Raw genomic sequence first — 20,096 nt, forward strand, 5'->3', positions numbered from 1 at the left:
TGGTCTCGTGTAGTGCCATTTACAAGTGAGCATACAGCCCCACCGTGCAACCGCGGCGCTGGAATTTGCCCCAGCAATGGAAATAAAATATCCGGGTACACCTAAGTACGTTTGTGAGTTGTGAATCGGACATCATAATATCCAGTTGAACGCGTGAGACGCCTTGTTTAGCCTCACATATTTTGTCGCAGAGCTCTGGCATCTTGCCGCTGGAGGAGCGTTTTGCTTTCGAATGGCTTTACTTTCGAGTGGCAACCCCATTCGCCGCTTCTCGTTTATGCCACTGTGTAATGACGACGCTGACGATGATGATGAATTTCGGTGGTTGTTATTCCCCTACCCTTCACTACTGTTTACAGGCGGGCGCACACCCCTCGCTAGCAGCTACTGTCGAGTTTAAGCTCGCACTGTGGGAGGCCTCGTGAAGGAATCGTTTTGAAGTGATGAACGCCAACGCCAGACGCTGGGACATCTCGTAAAACATGTGGATTGCACATAACGACGCCACCGCTTTTTTTGATCGATCGCTGCCAGCTTCATCCGCACTGCTCAAGATAAGAGCTGCAGATTTCCACGGTGCAACCAACCAACCAACACGGCAATACAGTGACGTCAGTGCAAGCTATCACGCCTCCAAAAAACGCGTCTGCAAACTTTGTTCTCGAGTGCACGAAGCACGGCAGCGCAGTTCGACACTGCTGGAACGGCTGCCAAGCACCGGCAGCAACTGGGTGCCCTGCGGCCCTCGACTGCGAGCGATACCCCCTCCACGCCCCCCCCTCCCCACCCTCCCCCCCCCGAACACACACGCACACTGTTTGGACTGGGCCATTCCTGCTCAGTTACCACTGTTGCGACGTTGCCCTGCTCAGTCCGTCATCGACGCGGCGCAGAGCAGAGCGATGAAGTTGTCGAGCCGACAGCGATTTTAAGCTGCATTTATATACACTATATACAAAGGTAGCAAGAGTGTTACATGGCTCGCACAAAGGCGATAGCACTTCTCAACTCAGTGCCTCCAATGAAATGCCCCTGCACAGCCGCTGCTTCAGGGCTGGTTTTATCCCCCGGGGTTCCGCCGCAGCCGCGTGCAGTTCGAATCTTTCCAATCAGGACTATCACTTGCCGCAGTTTGAAAGCGAAGGGATTGCGTCAGCCGAGCCACGACAAGAAAGGGAAGGCTACTCAGCGGCGCCGTCTCCAGGGTCTACTTGCTGCATGTCTTTTTCGGGCCGGTCGTCCCAGGCATGATTTGGTGCGGCCGTCTCGATGGGAAAAGGAGAGTAGACTCGGCGGCGCTGTGTGCCGCCAAGTCGCGGCACGTCTGCCGCGAGCTGTTTGACCGAGGCGCGAATCGGGCCCACCGTCGTCGTGTCGCCAGGTGCAGCAAATTTGTGTCGGGCGCTCTGGTTAACCGCACACACACGCACACAAAAATAAGTGATTAAGGTCAGACCCGTGGGGGTTTTGACCGTGCTGTTAACGGAAATAGACACAACGACGCGTAGCGCCCCTGTCCTGTCCCTTTCTCGCGGGGGGACTTCCCTCTTTGGCTTTTCGCGCGGTAGCCGGTTTTCGTCTTTCTGTTTATCTGTTACATTGCGGGCTGGCGGCGCTTGCGAGGGGTACGGTTGCGCAATGTTCGCTGAATGCGGAACAGTGGCGGCAGCGTCTCTTTCCAGCTGGTTTTAAAGACGATAGCCTTTCTTTGGCCACTTGAGCGGGACAATGTTGGCCTGTCAGTCTGTCTGTCTGTGTCTGTCATAAAGATAATTTATTATTGCAACTTAATATCACGCCCCGCTGTATACATGGGAGCTACTGGGGTCACCGTTAAGTAGCTTTATGTACATAATGTGCCCTCTCTACAACTGGCCAACTGCCCCGCGATTCAGCCGCTCGGCCAAAAGTTAAAAGAATCCTCAATCGAGGGCTTCATATTGGCAAAATATTCCCTCGCTACTAAAGCTGGTACCATGCTTCCTATTTATCAGCTTTGTTCAACAAAAATAAAACAGGGATATTTAAACCCAGACATAAATACGAAAGTGATATGAAAGTGAAAGTCTCAGGCTACAACCCCGCGCGCTTCGAAGACACATGGAGTCTCGGGAGTTCTTATTTACAGACATGAATTATGCACGGAACCGTAGCCATACAAGCTTGGCTAACAGCCGTGCGCTTTCTGACGCTACGGGCGTCGACAGTGCATTATTTATATGTACAATGGAGCACACAACGACTAAACGTTGCCGCGCTTTCGAGCTATTACGGGAACTGTACGTCATGAAACTAAGAAAAAAAAAAATAAACACCAGAGCACGGAGTCAGAAATGCATCTGAAGGGCGATTTTTTTTTCCCTCTTCGCTGAGCCGCCTCGTTGGCGCGCCGGCACCGGGAGCGCGAGCGTGAAAGTACAAAGAAAGAGTGTGCAACCGGTGGCACAAGGCGGCGAAAAATCCGCTTTTTTGTTTGTTTGTTTGTTTTGCTGACCTCGGTTAACCCACGCCATCGACCAATGAGAGGCATCCCATTGCCTGTTGCCCTCAGCTCCTTTCCTGGCACCGTGATAGCATCCCTGGAAAGAAAGAAAGAAGCGACGCGCCACCCTGACGCCTTTCCCTGCGTCCCGAACACACGACGGACCGAGTCCGCCGTCCAATCGGTCACGTGATGAGACGTCACGGTCCGCCGCGGTCCGATCCAAAGCAGAGCGCATCCACACATGGCGGGCCGGCTGAGCGGTCTGCGAATGGCCGACCGTCTGAACTCACAAGCCAGAAGGGTGAACACAGGCGCCGTTTGGCCGCGACAACATGTTGTAAAGCACGAGCCTGCACGAAACCTTTCATCCCCACAATAACGGCCACCCGCATGCAAGCCGGGCGGGCGTGCTCACGCAGCCGCCGCCGTCGTTCGCATGAAGGCGACACGACGAGCGGCGACGGCGGGGCGATCCGGGCTGCATACGGCTCGTCACCGCTCGCTGGAACCGAACTCTTCCCTAAATTGAGGTCCACATGCGTGAAACAAAGTGATAATCATAGCTAACATCGCACTAGTAAGAGTCAGGACTCAAGAAAAAGCGCGAATGAAGTATGCGTCGCGATTGTAAGCCTAGCCCGTTGCTTATCCAACCGCGGGTGATTGACAGGCTCCTTCGAGCGCTTCGAAACAGCCGCGCTGCCCGCGCTATTCTCTATTGGCGCAACTGGATGCGGCTCCGCCCACGCGACGCGGCAGCTGTTATGATGTCGTGGTCCGCCGTCGAGACTGCGGGCCGAAAAGCCTCGGCGAATATTTGGACCGCGAAGGCCGCGGTCCTGCGCGGTCCAACGGCGGCGCGCGAACTGGTGACGTCTTATCACGGGATGCGCGGACCGCGGTCCAAATAATCGTTTTGGTCCGCCGTGTGGATCGGCGAACACGCAAGCCAAGACGTAAACACATCAGGGAGGGAGTACTAGTGGCGGTTGCGCCGTGAAACTTGCAACTTCGCGCTGAGTAGCGCGAGGTATTGCAGTGTCGTCCGTTCCTCTTTCGCCCGTTCCTCTTTCGTGCTGTCCCGGCGCCGGTCCACGCAGCCAACGACATCGCATCCGGATTTTTAGATATGGCCCCGACAAGCGAGCAAGACGCACGGCGCCCGAAATGCACCATACGTGCCGAACGACCACACACCAATTATAGGGGAGTGTCCTAGATAAAACGAGGCGCACAGCGCACGAAACGCACCAGAGGTGACGAACGACATCCAACTTGAACCAGTCGAGCTGACCACGGCGAACGAAATGCACAGCGCATGGAACGCCACCAAGCCAGCACACACAGAAGAAACTGCTATTCGCGACATCCTCCGCTCGCGCTGCTGCTATCCCGACTTGGCCAGCGAATGTTACAACCTCAGAAATCACGTGGCCACAAGCAACAAAAGACCCAGCGCACGCGGTTCAACCCTACCGGAACGTACGAGCTCTCCGACACCCGCTGCTTGAGCCCGAGTCCAGCGGACGAACGACATCACACTCGTGCAGGTAGGTCCGTCGACGAGCAACGACACGGCCAGCGCATGCGGCATGTCCGAGCCAGAACGAACAAGATCCCCGGCATCCGCGCTCCGACCGAGACTCACACGATAAACACTATTTCGTACAAGAGGACGCAACCGCGAGCAAGCGGACTCGGGACGAACGGAGCCTGCTTGTATGGGAGAGATAGCGATTATAGCATTCTCGAAACAACGGGCAAAAGACGAGGGCTTGAGCGACGACACGGACACAACAAAAACGACAACGAATGAACCCGATCCAGACGAAGGCATCGAATGCCCTAAAAATGAAGTCACGCTTGCGACGCCAAGGAATGTGGGACCGAACGGACGGCACGAACTACCCCCGCTTCCCCACCACAATGGTTTCACTTCCGAAACAACCACGGCAACTGCGAGCACGGAGCCGCAATGACTTTGACCGATCAGCCATGCCACCCTACGAAAACGCCCCGCTACCGCACACTAAACGAAAAGCCAATCGGCTCCCGCATCATACGCAACGCACACGTCAATTCAAGCAACGTCCTCAACACGCCGAACTATGCCATCCCTACACAGCGCAGCTCGCCACCGGACGTCTACGCCCCCACATGCATCAAGCACGCGACGAGTTACACGAACACAATCGCCGACGGAAGCGGCGCGACTAACGCAACGCCGTAAACACTGTCAAGTTCAGGTTTGACGAAGTGAATCCCATGGCACACACACAATAAAAGAAAGCAGATTTGAAATTCACCGAAGCTCAATGAGACGAACACCCTCCTAATGAAGTTTCTAGTATCCGGAACAACAAAAAACAAACGCCAGCATCGAGCATCTGTGAATAAGCGGACAGTGATCTCGATACGAACGGACGTTAATCTACAGAAACGCTTCATTGTGCCTGGGGGAAGGCACAATTCTGATTTGGAGCATGATTAGGAGAGTATCAGCGCGCCTGGAAACGAAAACGGACGACAAAAGCTGCCACCCGAAGACACGCAGAAAACAGCAGTTTACGGCCACGGCCGCACCGACAAGCCCCGAGCTCCCCTGAGCCCGATCCTGTGTTTTTCTAATCAATTAAACATTTTATTTTTTTCTATTTAGTCTTTCATTCGAGATACGACCTAGCTAACAGTGCAGATAAGTTGATTATTCGCGAGTAATACAAATTAAGTACTCATGAGTACAGATTGAGTACTATGAGTGCATAATGAGTAGTACTCATGATTGCAGAATGAGTAGTACTCGTGATTGCAGAATGAGTAGTACTCATGATTGCAGAATGAGTAGTACTCATGATTGCAGAATGAGTAGTACTCATGATTGCAGAATGAGTAGTACTCATGAGTACAGATTGAGTACTCATGAGTACTGGGTGAGTACTCATGAGTACAGATTGAGTACGAATACTCGTGAGGACAAATGAGTTTGAGTACAAGTGAGTATGATTACAAATGAGTATTTGATGAGTGAGTACGAGTGATTTTGTGAACAGACCAGCTTTTTGAGTCTGAGTTTGATTGAGTACAGCGTGAATGAAAAAAATTGTGATTGAGTTTGAGTGAGTTCTTTCTGTTTTGCCAACCTATGGTCAAAGGCCACCCAAGAGACGCCACACACGAGATATCGTCATCACCTCACCCCCATCAAAAGAAGCAAACTTGCAGGGGCATTGAGACACGGTGTTCGATATATGGAATGTGCTGGTGAACGGGAGCTTGGAAAAAGTGTAAAAAGTGCCTTACTTTTGTGTAGGATGTCCAACGAGATGTTTAGACTGTTCGATATGTGCAATAATTTAATATACCCGTGTTAAACTGCCTTTGCTGGCTGGTAATTGCACACAATGAAGTGAACTGACCAACAACGTGACCCATCAGGCTTTGCGCCCCTCTGGACAGGCCCTCGGCAAATTCTTCTGGACCCTGGATAGATCCCTGCAGAGAGAAACAGTCTCACTCAGAGGGACAGCAGTGGGGAACGACATTTTACTCTGAAAAAAAAAAAGCACTATCTGTGTGACAACTTACCACCCAAGTTTAAAAGACGTGTCACTTGTTGTTCCATTTTTTTTTCTTTCCTTTACTTCAAAGCACTTTTTTGTGTTTGTGTCCCTCACCCCTTTACGCATTCCCCTTGAGAGGTTCTTCGACCTTCCTTGCCTTGCTTATAAGTAACAAGCACCCAGGTTGGAAGTATGCACCCAGGTACCAAACTCTTCAGTTCGGCACACACTAACCTTGCGACTTTCCTTTCACCTCAAAGGCTCTCCCTCCCTATCAAACAGGTAATGAACACAATTGACCCATCAAGGCCTTCACCAAAATGCCCTGTTTATGGCCCCAATGTCGTTAGAGCAACAAGGCTGTAGACAGCCTGCGATAGTGCTAAAAATCTTCGTCCAAATGTAATTATCACACTTTTCACTAAGGGCTCACACCTGCACAAACTGTTCGGTGTGACTGCCAAGTCACATTTCTGCCTCTCTTCTTTTTCAAACTTCGCATCACCTACTGGCCCTAGCTATGTGGCCTACTGTACAACAGCACCTGCCACAAACTGTTCCACCTTGAAGCACTTGAGGCATTCAAAAGGCCATCAAAATGGAACAACAATTGGCTAAACTGTGACTCAGGCACCCTGAAATATCAAATGAATTCTCATGAAACAAAGGAAGCACACATTTTCCAATGGTGTGCTACCAGTCTACATCCCCTTGTTACCACAAGATGCAGTCACGTGAAAATTGCCCCCGCACTTTGGTCACAACCGTGACAGCCCCCGCCTGAACGTGCAGAAAGGGGGCCCATCCCGATTTGGGAGAGGAACGGGGTGCCACTCACCACGATGGGTTCGTAGAAGAAGTCGCCAAATCCCCGGGTGAAGTCCTTGACCAGCCCGTAGGGATTGCCCAGCACGTCCAGTCCCAGAATGAGGACGTAGCTCTGCTGCACCACTTGGGAGACGTAGTGCGACCTCACCTCGCTCAACAGGCCGGCCATGCTGACTAGGCGACCCTTCTGCTCAAAGAAGGCCATCCTGTAAGGCACCAGCCACACTTAGCACTCTCTGCAAAGGAGGAGGTGGTGCTGTGCTATCCCCCCTTTTCTTGTCACTCTGGAGCTTCTTTCTGCCCTACCATATTACTTTAAAGGGGCCACAAAGACAAAATGGGAGTTTGGTTTATTCAAAAGATTGTATCGTCAGAATAACACTGACAACCCTTCTAACACAAACTCCACTGAAATAAGATGTATAATGACTATGGATGTGAGAATATCCAAAATTCTGAATACTAATCGAATATTATCCTTTTTCAAAGTGTATTAAATTAAACAAATTCATACTTGCAAACTCCTGAATATTTGCCCATGTTCAAATGATCTGGAAAATTTGTGCAAGTACAGTCTAGTCCACTTATAACAATGTCCAAGTGCCAAGGAAATTTCATCGTTATAAAAGTGTTGGGAAATAAAGTCAAAACATAGCTCAAAACATTGTATGCGCATGCAAGCATGGTCGCAATACGCAAAGCTTTTGATCGCGTCAGCCAATCCACCATACTAGAGGAACTGGCGCACACCTACCCAAGCGCCCGGGCTCAAATCTGGATGCGCAATTTTCTGAACGCTCGGCCAATACGAATTCAAGCATCTCACTCAGGCCGGACTCCTCACACATAGTACCTTGACTGCGGGGTACCTCAGGGATCCATACTTTCTCTGATCCTATTTAACCTTGCCATGGTGAGGGTAGCTCGAAATCTCGAATGTGACTCTGCTGCACACTTTACAATATATGCAGACGATGTAACCATATTACCTGAATCAGTCGACTTTTCATGCCCCGAAGCCATGCAAACCAAACTTCAAGCCGCAGCAAATAGCCTTGAATGCTCCTTGGCCACTCTTGGTCTAGAATTAGCCCCTGAAAAAACTGAATTCTTACCCGTATTTGGCCACACACCCCCTCCACACTATAATCTTCCAATCCTTCTTCTCGCTGGTACCCCTATAACCGCTAGTTTTCAACCCATACGATTACTCGGAATCCCAATCGGACACAAAAGCAGCCTGCCAATATGCCTACAACTCAAACCTAAATGGAAAACAATACAACGTGCCATACACCGCCTGTCGAACAAATTTGGTGGCACCGCCTGTCGAACAAATTTGGTGGAGCAAGCCAGAAGGCAACCCAAACCTTAGCACACGCTGTCGCCATTGGTACCATAACTTACGCAGCCCAATCCTACGACCTTCACAAAACGCACATGAGAAGTCAGAACACTTCAAAATCTGCACAGAGCCACCCTTCGCACCATCAGTGGACTACCCAAACATACTCGTCTGGAGGACCTGCAAGCTGCAGTTGCTCTTCCCCCCTTGGAAAATATCATTCAAGGACAAGTACATCAATCCCTCCATAAACACTCATTAACTCATCAAGGTGGCTCCATAATCGCCTGGGACAATCTCAAGCCACTACAACTCCACAACCTCCCGCAGCCTCTGGCTCCCTGGAACCGCCCTTCTGTCACAGACTCTACAGCCACCCATCCCGTCCTGCATAACACCCGCACCATCCGCACTTCCCGCATCAACGTCCTCCGGAACAGTAAACGGCCCCACGAAATCGATATTTACACCGACGCAAGCATAGCTCATCCACCAGTTGGCATCACCGCATGGGCATCACCTGATTTCCCCTTCATCCAAAACAAACGAACCCTTCATATTCCATGTGCTACCACCCCGGAAGCGGAACTTCATGCCGTCATTCAAGCTATTGACTTCCTCATGTTCGACTTTCACTCCTCCGTCCCTTCACAGATCTGCATCCTGACGGACTCATTCGAAGCCCTAAAGATTCTACAAAGTCCCTCATCGACCAATCCCATCGCCAACAAAATCCTTCATCACATCTCCATCCTAAAATCTAGCGGCATTCATCTTCGCATCGACTTGTCGCCTGGACACAAGGATTCATCACCGGGGAACAGGGCAGCCCACTCGGCTGCCCGAAAGTGTGTAACCTCTAGGCCTCCTCTGCTACCCGACTTGGCTCCTCCACCTCCTGAGTCACTACCGCCAGCCATACAGATTCTACAGCACAAAAGAGAAAAAAAAGACCGCCTCAAGGCCGTCACTACAACCGGTTTTTTATCCGCTCTGCCCCGCTCCCAAGATCAGCCAAAATTTTCATAAAGCGGCTTGCCGCAAACGTGTGCACGAGGGCGCGGGGGAAGGAGGACCAGTTTGTCGCCTTCCTTCGCGCCACCCTCTCCCCGGCCCGGGGAAGACCTCCTCTCCCCTCCGAGCTGACCTGTGGGACGAACGAGCGCTCCGCTGGGGAGTCGACTGGGTGATTTGGTCGGAATCGGTTGGCGCGGCAGTGCCTACTCCGAATGCCCCGATGACGGTGAACCCAGTTGGCTCCAGGGAACTCTGCTGAGAGATTCTGCCCTGATCGGTCGCACGGGATGCTTCCCCTGCTCCTGCGGCCGTGATGACGGATATCGAGGTCCGAGTCCCACAGCTTGAGCGAGCGAACAGAGCCACTGTCTTCCCGCAAGCGACAGTTGTGTTGTCTGGTATATGCCCTGTATCTGCCAGGCAATAAAGCCTCACTTTGGATTGCCGGAGCCTGTCTACCACATGTGAGTACCCAAACCCGTGAGTGAGTCTTCGGATTCCGCAGGGGCTAGTGTACGGCGTGTAGCATTCTCTAGCGAAGCTAGCCTCGTCTAGCGAAGCTAGCATTCTCTAGCGAAGCTGTACGTTAGCCCACAACGTTCCATGTACATATAGACGTTTTCCGTGTTTTTGTGGCACAAACCGAGTTGAAGTTCTCGCGTGTGTTTCGTCTCCTCCTTAGCTTAATGTTCGCTGGTATGATGAATTCCTTAAACCGATTCAAAGCCCCATCATTCCCTCCTCACCTGAGCTCCACATCCTTCACCTCGCTCAGTGTGGCCCCGACCGAGTTGAAGAAGACATCGAGGATGTCCTGCGACAGGCTGGCCTGGTCAGGAACTGCCTTGTGCACCGTGCCCCGAGGGCTGAAGCTCAGGTGGATCTGGGCATGCCGAGGGGCAAGAGGAGGAATGCGTCCCGTAAATTTCACCACCACGCAGTTTTGTCCCCAGTGTCCCCATAAACAGTGCCTGTTTATGCTTGCTTAGTTCGTTCTTGATGGTCACACAAAACCACTGCAGTTGAAACAGTCAAAACCTGCCCCCTCATTTGTTCCTATGCACAGAAATAAGGCACTCACTTTTACTGGAGAGAAATGAACAAACTCGAAGACTGTCCTCTGAGAACGTGAAGTGTCCTGAAAAAGACAACAATATCAACAACAGAACTCTTAGCTGATGACAGAGCTAAGACTTTTGGCAAAAGGTGTATTCCTAACAGTTAGTACATAGAGCAAAGCTCAAGAGAGCACAGATTGTATAGTTTCCTTCCTCTTTCTACCACATGGCAAGAGTAAAAGCGCTCACAAAGTGCAACAAAAAGACGAACTGTTTACTTACGAGGTCAGACTTGAATGGATACAGAGGTGCATAGATCAACTTCATATCAGACCTCAACCTTGTTTTCTGCAAATAAACACAGATGAGGAAAAGTTCAAAAGGGTGCAGGAGAGAGAAGGAGAGTTTTTCGAGGAAGGCTGCGAGGGAACGAAGCCCACCTCATCTGGCTCCGCCAGCATCCCGCTGAACACATCAAAGACGGAGAGGAGGAAGCCCTTGTCCAGCTTGACATGCACCTCTTGCAGAAGGAGCTTCAAGTACCTGGGAGGGGCACGGTCGGAGGGGGAAACAGGCCAGTGCAAACGGTGTTTAATTAAAGAATGGTCAGCACTCAAAAGCAGTAACTGGTGAAACGCTAGCCACTCCCCTTGGGAATTCCAAAGTGCTTCTGAATGACTTTGGTGTAACAACAATACCCTTCATGGTGATCAGCCGATTTTCTGGACAGAAATTTCTTCGGACTACCCGATCAACTGGATGCTCCTGCTCGAACAACTGCCGAGTACCTTATCAAGTTTTCTTCAGGCTCAATTTCTAAGACTGCTCAATTATTCAGACATTTTTGCCGTCTCTGTCAGCTCCGAAATACCAGTTGTCACTGTATCTGGTAACAGAGAGATGAAATGATAGACACAATACCATGGCGACTGTGGGTCCCATAAATGCATTTACAGCATTTAAAATGCATCCAATTACTGTACTTAAAATGACAAGGAAATGCCAGAAACAGGAAGGGCTTAAAAGGGCCCATGCAGACAATATACAAGCTTGTTTTATTCAAAAGATTTTGTGTTTTATAGTGCCCTCAGCACTTACCTGGCAGCAAACGACACTTTATTCACTGAGAAATGAATCAATTTAAGTTAAAAGTTGGATTCTCCTGCCAAATCTTATGTTTCGTGACGTCTATGATAACTTAACCAGGACAGGTCTTCAAGCAAACGTTAGTGCGCTGTTTAGTCTGCAGCAGAGTGCCAAACACCTTGCTTACCATCAGCCCCCCGAACAGGTGCCACCATACTTTTCCAGACCGCTGTCCGCCTTTGACCATTTCTGGCAGTATTTGCACCTGGCGTGTTTTTGCTATAGTAGGTAGTAATCGTTTTGTGAAACATGGGGTATGCTCGAAAAACAGGGTCACATAAGACAATGTTGCTTATGCCAATCGGCTAGTGTCGTGTGAGACAAACTCAGAGCGCCAGACTGCTGTGCAGCTATAACAAGCATAGAGCGTGCAGTACCAACAGCAGTATGCACTGGTGCTTTTATGTTTACGTGTACTTTCGTAACTTCCATTCTTTACCCCACCATTCTTACTGCTGTAAATTGAATATGCATTGCATTTAAGCGAAAATAGCTTATTCTGCAGGCTTATAAGCCCTGCCAAACTTGCCTTTGCTTTTGCCGTCCTCAGCCAATCGCACAGCTGTGCATATTACATCATAGGTTCTTGGGTGGGAAACGAGCTAGTGAGTCACATAGCCATTCCCTTTTCTCCTAATTACAAAGCTTATTTGAGCAGAGTTTATGTTAAAGGTGGTGCCGGAATGATTTTAACGAGGCACCCTTTCGAACGAGCCAACTTGTGTCTTGTATGCATGGCCCCTTTAACGTATCAGCAGTCAGTGGTGCCACTGATGAGCGGTGATTTGGAGCAATTTTTCAGCAAATTATTAATTTTGGAGCAATTTGGAGCACCTAAATGCCAGTTTTGGAGCACTTTGGAGCAACTAAAGATCAACTGCTAGATGTGTCCAAAGCATCTCTCAACACTAAAAATTGATCAGTATCGTCCAGTAATTGATGTGGAGGTCGTCATGGAATACGCTTCAAGGTGCTTTTCCCACATGCGATCACAAATGGACGGCACAGCTCAAGAATAATGGTCTTCTTGTCCCTACTAGGGGAAGACTTTTTCAAGGAGTCACTGAAAACGCTCCATAGTTGGCAGGCTCGAACATGCATTAAAAATAGCTTTCACAGTCAGCTCTCCCAATAGCCCAAGAATAGTGAAATAGCCAATAAAGAAAAGTTCTACAACCACAAGAAAAAGTAGCCATATTTGGCTCTTTATAGCCCAACCTGTCATTCCTGGGGCAATGGGATTTTTTTTTTCCACTTATTTCGAAACAGTCGCTAGAAGTCGCCAGAAGTTTGATGCAATTAAATCCCCTAAGTATCCACGCAATAGCAAAAATGTATGTATGTATGTATTTATTGTACTTAGGAAAAGGAAAATCCACCAACAGGCGTAAATTGTCTCGCCTAGGGGGCGGACACCGGAACGCCTGCTGGTGTAGGGGGGGAGGGGGAGGATAGGGAGAAAAGAATACATAGGAATAGGAGGATAGGGGAGAAGGTTGACATTACAATGTATGTAACACGCACAAGGGTAAATATAAAACACAAAAGAGAAAAAAAAAAAGAAAAAAGGGGAATAAGGGTAAATATAAAACACAAAAGAGAAAAAAAAGGAAAAAGGGGAATAAGAGAAAAAAAAAAAGGAGTTCCACATTGAGAAAATTGACCATACAGAGAAACACTACAGATATAGACAACAGATGAATCTACAAAGGACAAAGCACACATGTAAAAGGGGTCACACACGCACACACACAAGTACAGAAGCTGCTTCAGCAGCAGCACTCCTCCACAATCTGGACAGCTAGGCAGAGTTGTAGTGGAGTGCGCTGTGCAGCCCCGAGGCCCGCAGGTATGTACCCAGGGCCTTGAGCACTTTGTCTCGCTCCCTAGCACTGCCCGGGGCCCAAAGCAGATCCTCAAGTGGCCGCGCTCCGTGAAGCACGACCAGCAGCTCTGCCCGCCCTGCTGCAAACTTGGGGCACTCGTATAGTACGTGCGGCAGGGACTGCACGGGCGCTCGGCAGTGGGTGCAGGCGGGGCTGGTCGCCCGCCCCAGACGGTGCTTCCAACAAAAGATAATTTGCAGGGTGTTTAGTTCCTTTCTGGTGTGGATAAAAGACAACATGCAACACGATAATGAATATTGAAAGGCTTCGACAAACCTGCCTAGCAAAAAAACAATGCGCCTCTCGCGCCTCTTTTCTAGTTTATTAATTGTTGAGGCAAGCCCTCGTGTTTTACTTTTCCATTTTATTAGATGCAGGCGCTTGCTATCAGTCCTCGTGCACATTTTCAAGCTAGCTGGAAATGTGCACGAGAAATGCGCATGGAGCACTTTTGCATGCGATTCGTGCGCGTCGGCGTTGCGCATGCGATTTTTTCACGCCCGCACGCGGCAGTTTCTACCACGCTCAGAAAATGACGCGCGTCGTGCGCGGCAGTGGGAGGAGCCTGGCGACTTGCGCCAATGGGGAAGTGCGTGCCTCATGGCGGCGGTTTTGAAGTGCTCGAGACTACCGGTCACGGCCGGCTGGCTCCGTCGGCGGTTTTTAGGCTTTATTACCACCCCGGCAGGTATTGCATGGACGTTTTCACTAGCGACGCGGATGATGTTTTATAGTACCGATTTCGCCCACATTATAAGCTCCTTTACCACACAAGCAACTTTGTGCGCGCCTTGAGCGGTGTTTTAGAGAGCGCTTAAAAGTGGTCGCTCGAGCTCCCCACACCACTTTGCGGCCGAAGCCGCCGCCATGTTGCCGCGCCGCGCGCAGCGTGCGGGTGCTTACGGGGTGCGTTTTCGCAAGCAGAAAACGCTCCGTGAGGTTCGTGCTTTAGAGAGACTGGCTGTTTTTCACGGCCCGCTTCACTTGCAGCGGTCCCCTCCGCGAGCCCAACAAGCGAAGCGAGAGCTTGAAGCCAACCGCGTCACGCATGCCGCGAAACGGCGCTCCCGCTGGCTCTCGGAGCGGAGAGGGCCGGCAATAAACGCCACCTAAAGCTACCTATTGTTTATAGCAGGAATTATTGGAAACTACAACAAGAAGGAAAGTTTTTACCCGCGGTACGCCAGCGCTGCAATGACTTGCTAGACGAAAACACTGTATCGGCGGTACAGTGACAGCGCCAACCAAACTCACCGCGGAAAACACGATTACGGGTGTGAAGGAGTTCAAGTTATCAACCCGATTTAGTTATACATGTCTAGAGATCGCTGCGAAGTAGTGCTTGTAACAGGCTGCACGCGATTGGCGCGACACAAATTTTGGCGCACTTTTGGCGCACTTGCTTGCAAAATCGTGGTTTTTTATCAGGATGGCGCAGGATACCTCATTTGGCGCAAATTGGCGCATTTGGCGCAGGAGTGGCAGCACTGAGCAGTTTTGTTTAGAACAGCAGAGAACCACATGAAATCTTACCAACACCCGTAAACATCTGGACAGGCCAGAGATCTCCAAACTTGAACATTACCCACTATGTACATTATGGCGTGTCAACAGTATTTGGGCACAGGCTCCAGCAACAGTAGCCATGAAAAGTCAGGCATTGGCCTGATAAACAGCAGCACTGACGTGTGCTTCGACACCCCACTGAGCTCATCTTCACTGCAAAGCAGAATGATCTCAGCTCCGATTTTTATTAAGTTCAATTGCTACAGCTCTAGCCAATAGCTCCGCATAATTACTACACAAAAGACGAAACACAAGATAAGAGACAGTACAGGTACACAAGACCCCTACTTGATGGTGTTCAGGTTGAGCTTGGGATAATGGTGGAGCAGAAGAGCCGCTTCCAGCATGGGCTTTGCAGGGCAGGACGGCCATTTGCTCTGTGGCGTGAACCGGTACAGGACCGTGGGGAACAGGGCGTCGGGCAGCTGATTGTCCAGCTGGTTGATAGTGAATGGAAATAAGCAACCATCAGCATGAATTCGCAACAGCTACGACACCACCCAGTATTCCCCACAGATGTCTGTTCCAGAGACGTCTGATCCCTTCAATGCTATATCTCAGTGATTTTCTAGTCCAACAAGACGATAGGAAAACGAGATAGCAAGCATGTGCTATGCACCTTCATTACTAAAGAAAAATTACGTATACTACGATAAACGGACCAAGAAGTTGTTTGTCGCGTGGTATGTGCAACTCCTCGTAGATTTAGTGGAAGTGTCACAAGACAAGTGTCACTAGTGTTTTGGTAAGAGACTTGTTTTGGTCAGGGACTTTGATGAATTCAACGTCAACATGCCCCTTGCAGGAACATTGTCAGCAGGCCAGGAGTCTCACTGGTTCTGTTTTCATTCAAAGCCACTGATTTCTAAGTTTCCACAGAAAAACCTGCACAACATCCTTGTTATGATTGCTTACACCATCCCTGTTAACTATGAGGATGTCATTTACAGATAGGAAATTAAATTTCAGTTTAAGCAATTTCTCTGACAGCTTTCCACAGGGGGAAAAAAAGAAGGGAAGCCTTATTGCAGAACTTGCAGCAGCCTGAAAGGACCCCTTCCTTGCAAGCCAGCCCTAGCAGTCCTTCTGGGCCCTACCTGAATCCTGCGTATTTTGGCCAGGACTAGGGTCTGCTGGTCGGACTGCCGATACTGCAGCCACAAGGCAGGGTGGTAGGTGCGTTGCAGCGACCCCAGGAAAGGCTTGGTCATCTGCATCTTCTCAAAGTCCACCTGCCAAGGAAGTCGCACACCTGCTTCAGTCGCTTTCCACACCAGAAGCTGGCACAGTGGCCACATTTGGGCTAGCACTATGTAAACGCATGCAGCGAAGCACTAAGACCTTGTTTAAATGAACGCCAACCACTTCCCTTTTCATCAGTGACGTATGATTTGCACCCAAATTGATGATTATGGCTAGGGATCCCTCCCGACAGGCAAGAAATCCCATATGCAAGCGGGGGAGTGTGCTTTGCCGACAGTTTGCTGCCACAACCCCACGGGTGTGCTGCGGTGCACCCTTTGCAGGCGTCATGGGAGGCCAGAAAGACGGCCAGCCACTTAAACAGAGATCAGGGGGCGCACAATGCTCGGCTGGTGGGTGAATGGATAGATCTGGTAACAATGTCTGGTAACATACTGTATGGTACCGACCTCGAAACATTGAACAAAGGGGTACAAACGTACATTGCCAGCGTGGATTCTTTTGTGGATCTGTATAACCAAGTACTAGTATTTTTGCGAAGCTTCTTTTGCACTCGATATAAAAAAGTAGTAAAAAAGCCTAAGGTGCTACGCAAAACAGACCGTTACGAATTGCCTAGAATATATACCAACTATGGTAAACGGTGCCAAGAATATTACGTTCCTTTTTATTTCAATCAGTTGCCCGAGGACATAGAAATGCTATGCTCATTAAATAAGGCGAAATCTCAAATTAAACATTGGTTAAATTATGTAAAGTAATGGAGTGTCCTTGACAGTGTGTTAGGCGGTAGAAGCAGTGTGATTTATTTCGAACAGCTCCTTCTGTCCATTCAGTAGTTCTATTTGTTTCATTAGTTTTTACTGCCTCATTCGTTTATATTCTGTAACTCTATCAACGTGTGTGTGAACTTCAAAAATCGGAGATTTTGTAAACTTTCATGAGTGCGAGTATGCATCTTGTTATAGTGATCTGTACATGGTGTTTTCTTTTCTGTTTTGTCTTTGGCAAAAAAATTGCCTCTTGTACTGTTACCCCTGAGCGAGCATCCTGAGTCTGCCGTGACCCGCCCACAAGTGATTTGTGCTTCTGCAGGCACGAAATGTACAGTGAAATTTATTGTGATATAAAGTTCTATGCATGTACCGTATTTACTCGCATAATGAACCCACTCGCGTAATGAACCCTCCCCCCACTTTTCTTGTTGAGAATTTACTTTTTTGTCACTGAATAAAAAATGCGGCGGTAATATGTTTTTAAGCATGGTTGCTGATGCTGTAGGCGATCGCAGTAACTTGATATCGTGCTACAGTACGTGCAGAAATGCTAAAAATGCATTCCAAGAAAAACAAATCTCAAGTGTAGCCAGAGACATGAGCGCGAATGCCGTGGCTTAGAATTGAAAAATTGCGCGTTTGTGGTGCGCCACCTGTTGAATGCAAAACAAATCTTGCGCCATAAAAACGTTACGGCGTGCGAACAAAGCACTAAACGTACTCTGCACTCCTCTGCTCTTGCTGTTACGCGACTTCGCTATTACGCTCCGTTGTTTTGTTGTTCAGCTGTGTTCCAACATTTTTTTGTGGTCCTGTTGCGCGGCGTTTTAAACTACGGTGGCGGAGAATGCGCTGCACATGGAAATGGCGCAGCTGTGTGGCACTTCAGTGTTGACCTAGTGCGTGTAGGCTACGGGCGAAAACGAGAGGTTTTCAGGCGGTGAACAGGGGTCGCCGTGTGTTTCGTGGGCCCAAAGGAAGTTTGCCGGTGTCGGAAAATAAATTTTGGAGTGCCTTGACGGCACGGAAGATGGGGCCGACAACAAAAGTGCGGCCGCAAGCGACTTCAGTGGAGGGAAGCTTCATGGCGAAGGGCCGGGGGACGATAGCGAGTTGCAAATAAAATATGAATTTCATTACATGATTACCTACGTGTTTTTACAAAATGGTAAGGCTCTGACAGCGCTTCTCTTAGCAACTTTATTGTATGAAATTTCAACTTTTAAAAATCTCTTGCAATTTTTTTCCCGCATAATGAACCCTCCCCCCAAATTCATGCCGAATTTTCCGGAAAAAAAGTGGGTTCATTACGCGAGTAAATACGGTATGTTGCCAGGGTTAGCTCTGAAAAGTGAACCCCTCGTGCATGTGATTCCTGCACGGCTCACAATGAAGATCATTTTCCTTGTTAGGTACTCTGATAGCCGTGGGAAGGTGAGAATACAGTGACTACCGTCACGCAGCACAACGCAAGCGGGCCACCATGACGGCCAGTCCACTGTCAAAGCTCAGCTGCGTTATTAAACCCCAGCCCTCTTCTTCCCCATTCACTGGAAAGCAATAATTTCGACCCATGGTTGGCGGCTTTTTGAGGCAGGAAGCCGAGTTGCATGGGTGGGGGGCCTGCGCAAAGAAACGAAGTGAAAACGTTACCTGGCTATGGGGGAAAATGCCAACTGGAAGCAATCTTTCTTTGTTCCTCCCTGACCCCATTGGAGGTCAAAACTGGCATGCCGACCTCAGACAGCAAGGGACAAGGAGAGGAGGGGGCTCCGACGTCGTGCCGGGGGCCACATAATGCTGCCCCATGGGCCCCATGTGGCCCGAGGTACAGTGTACTAGAAGGCAGAGGTGTGTCGTGCGGGGGAAAAACCAGTGGAAAGCGCGGGTCCCTTTGGCGATGAAAAAAATGTATGGAGCAGCGAACGGCCCCGAGAGAACTCCTGTTGCAGCCAGCGCCACCTATATGTTTTTAAATTAAACTAAACAGTTATTTGATGGGTTTTATAAAACTTTATATCATAAAATGAAGGAATAAGACTATTTATGACAACAGACAAGGAATAATATAACAAACAAAACTTCTGAAGCCAACTGGAAAGCAGCGGCCGCCAGGGGCGCTGCTTACAACAGGACTTCCTCAGCAGACATTCTCATCGCAAAAGGGACCCCTGCAATCGGCCCCGAACAACACACCTCTCTCTTCTAGTACACTGTACCTGAGGGCCACAGGTTGCCAACTCCTGCTCTAAACAGGTGGCATCAACGAGATAATGAAAACGGCGGCGAAATTGGTCCACTTCAGTTGTTCACTCCTTCCAGGAAGAGAATTCATGGAATAAGTGTTGTGCTAATAAATAAAATGAGCTAGATTAAGTGTCATCGAAGCAATGTTAACAGGGGTGACTCGGATCGGATGGAGGTAGACAAGGAGAGTTCATAATGGAATTGGAGACACGGACAAGAGAATTAAAAGTATCAAGAGCAGGGCACTCCATGCTACAGCATTAGGAATTCTTAAGAAAATATTCCTTCCATCCACACAAATCACTTTTGTTAGGGCATCACCCTCTCCCCAGCTACAGGTGGGCGCAGGTGTGGGAGGACGTCACCTGGACGTAGTCCTTGAGCTCGGCACTCTTGGTGCGGCAGGACCAGCGGTACTCGAGCCACGCAGCCAGTTCCAGGGTCAGGGGCTTCCAGGCGTCGTTGACCTTGACCTCCCACTGGGCGGGGGCGCTGGACAGGCTGAGGTAGGCCAGCTCCACCAAGGCCCCATTCACCAGGGACACCCCAAGCCCGTGCAGAGACACAAAGCACTCCAGCCGGGACTTCTCCCCGTCCACAGCCTGGATACAGAGACGGCAAGCAATTAGTGGCCAAGGACACACACCGCGGGCACCAGTAGACCGACCAAAAAGGAGCTTCCACTAACTGCCACCGGGGCACGCACGTTTCGAATTCCTAGATGCCCTTGCGTGCCTCATGGTGACGCGACAAACTCTGCCTTACACATATGCGTGTTGTATGGTCGAAAATGCGGGACGTTAGGAGAGGCAAGCAACCTTAGGCCGACCAGAAACTGAAGAAGGCTAGCTCTAGTGCTAGGGCCTACTTCAAGTCAAATCCATACAAGGATTTGAAACGGAAACTGTGGTTATCTTATGTGCTAAGCTTGGAGAAGACGACGACACCGTAAATGAAAGGGGCATTGCAGTTTGTTTAT

At 49.6% G+C, this 20,096-nt stretch overlaps 1 protein-coding gene across 6 annotated transcripts in view; it reads right to left on the reverse strand.

Annotated features, from left to right (window-relative positions):
- LOC144152957 (intermembrane lipid transfer protein VPS13A-like) overlaps positions 1-20,096 on the reverse strand; it is a 139,995-nt gene that overhangs the window by 19,518 nt on the left and 100,381 nt on the right. For all 6 annotated transcript variants that reach the window (XM_077684548.1, XM_077684549.1, XM_077684547.1 and 3 more), the window contains exons 65-73: positions 19,483-19,719; positions 15,989-16,123; positions 15,180-15,328; positions 10,734-10,836; positions 10,576-10,641; positions 10,317-10,373; positions 9,982-10,118; positions 6,884-7,079; positions 5,902-5,977 (exon numbers count right to left, since the gene is read on the reverse strand). In XM_077684548.1, coding sequence (XP_077540674.1) covers positions 5,902-5,977; positions 6,884-7,079; positions 9,982-10,118; positions 10,317-10,373; positions 10,576-10,641; positions 10,734-10,836; positions 15,180-15,328; positions 15,989-16,123; positions 19,483-19,719 — 1,156 coding nt within the window. The remainder of the gene's footprint in view (positions 1-5,901; positions 5,978-6,883; positions 7,080-9,981; positions 10,119-10,316; positions 10,374-10,575; positions 10,642-10,733; positions 10,837-15,179; positions 15,329-15,988; positions 16,124-19,482; positions 19,720-20,096) is intronic.

Source organism: Haemaphysalis longicornis, unplaced genomic scaffold (assembly GCF_048455015.1).
Source record: "Haemaphysalis longicornis isolate Haplotype H1 unplaced genomic scaffold, Haemaphysalis longicornis Haplotype H1 scaffold_9, whole genome shotgun sequence".
Taxonomy (NCBI): Eukaryota; Metazoa; Arthropoda; class Arachnida; order Ixodida; family Ixodidae; genus Haemaphysalis; species Haemaphysalis longicornis.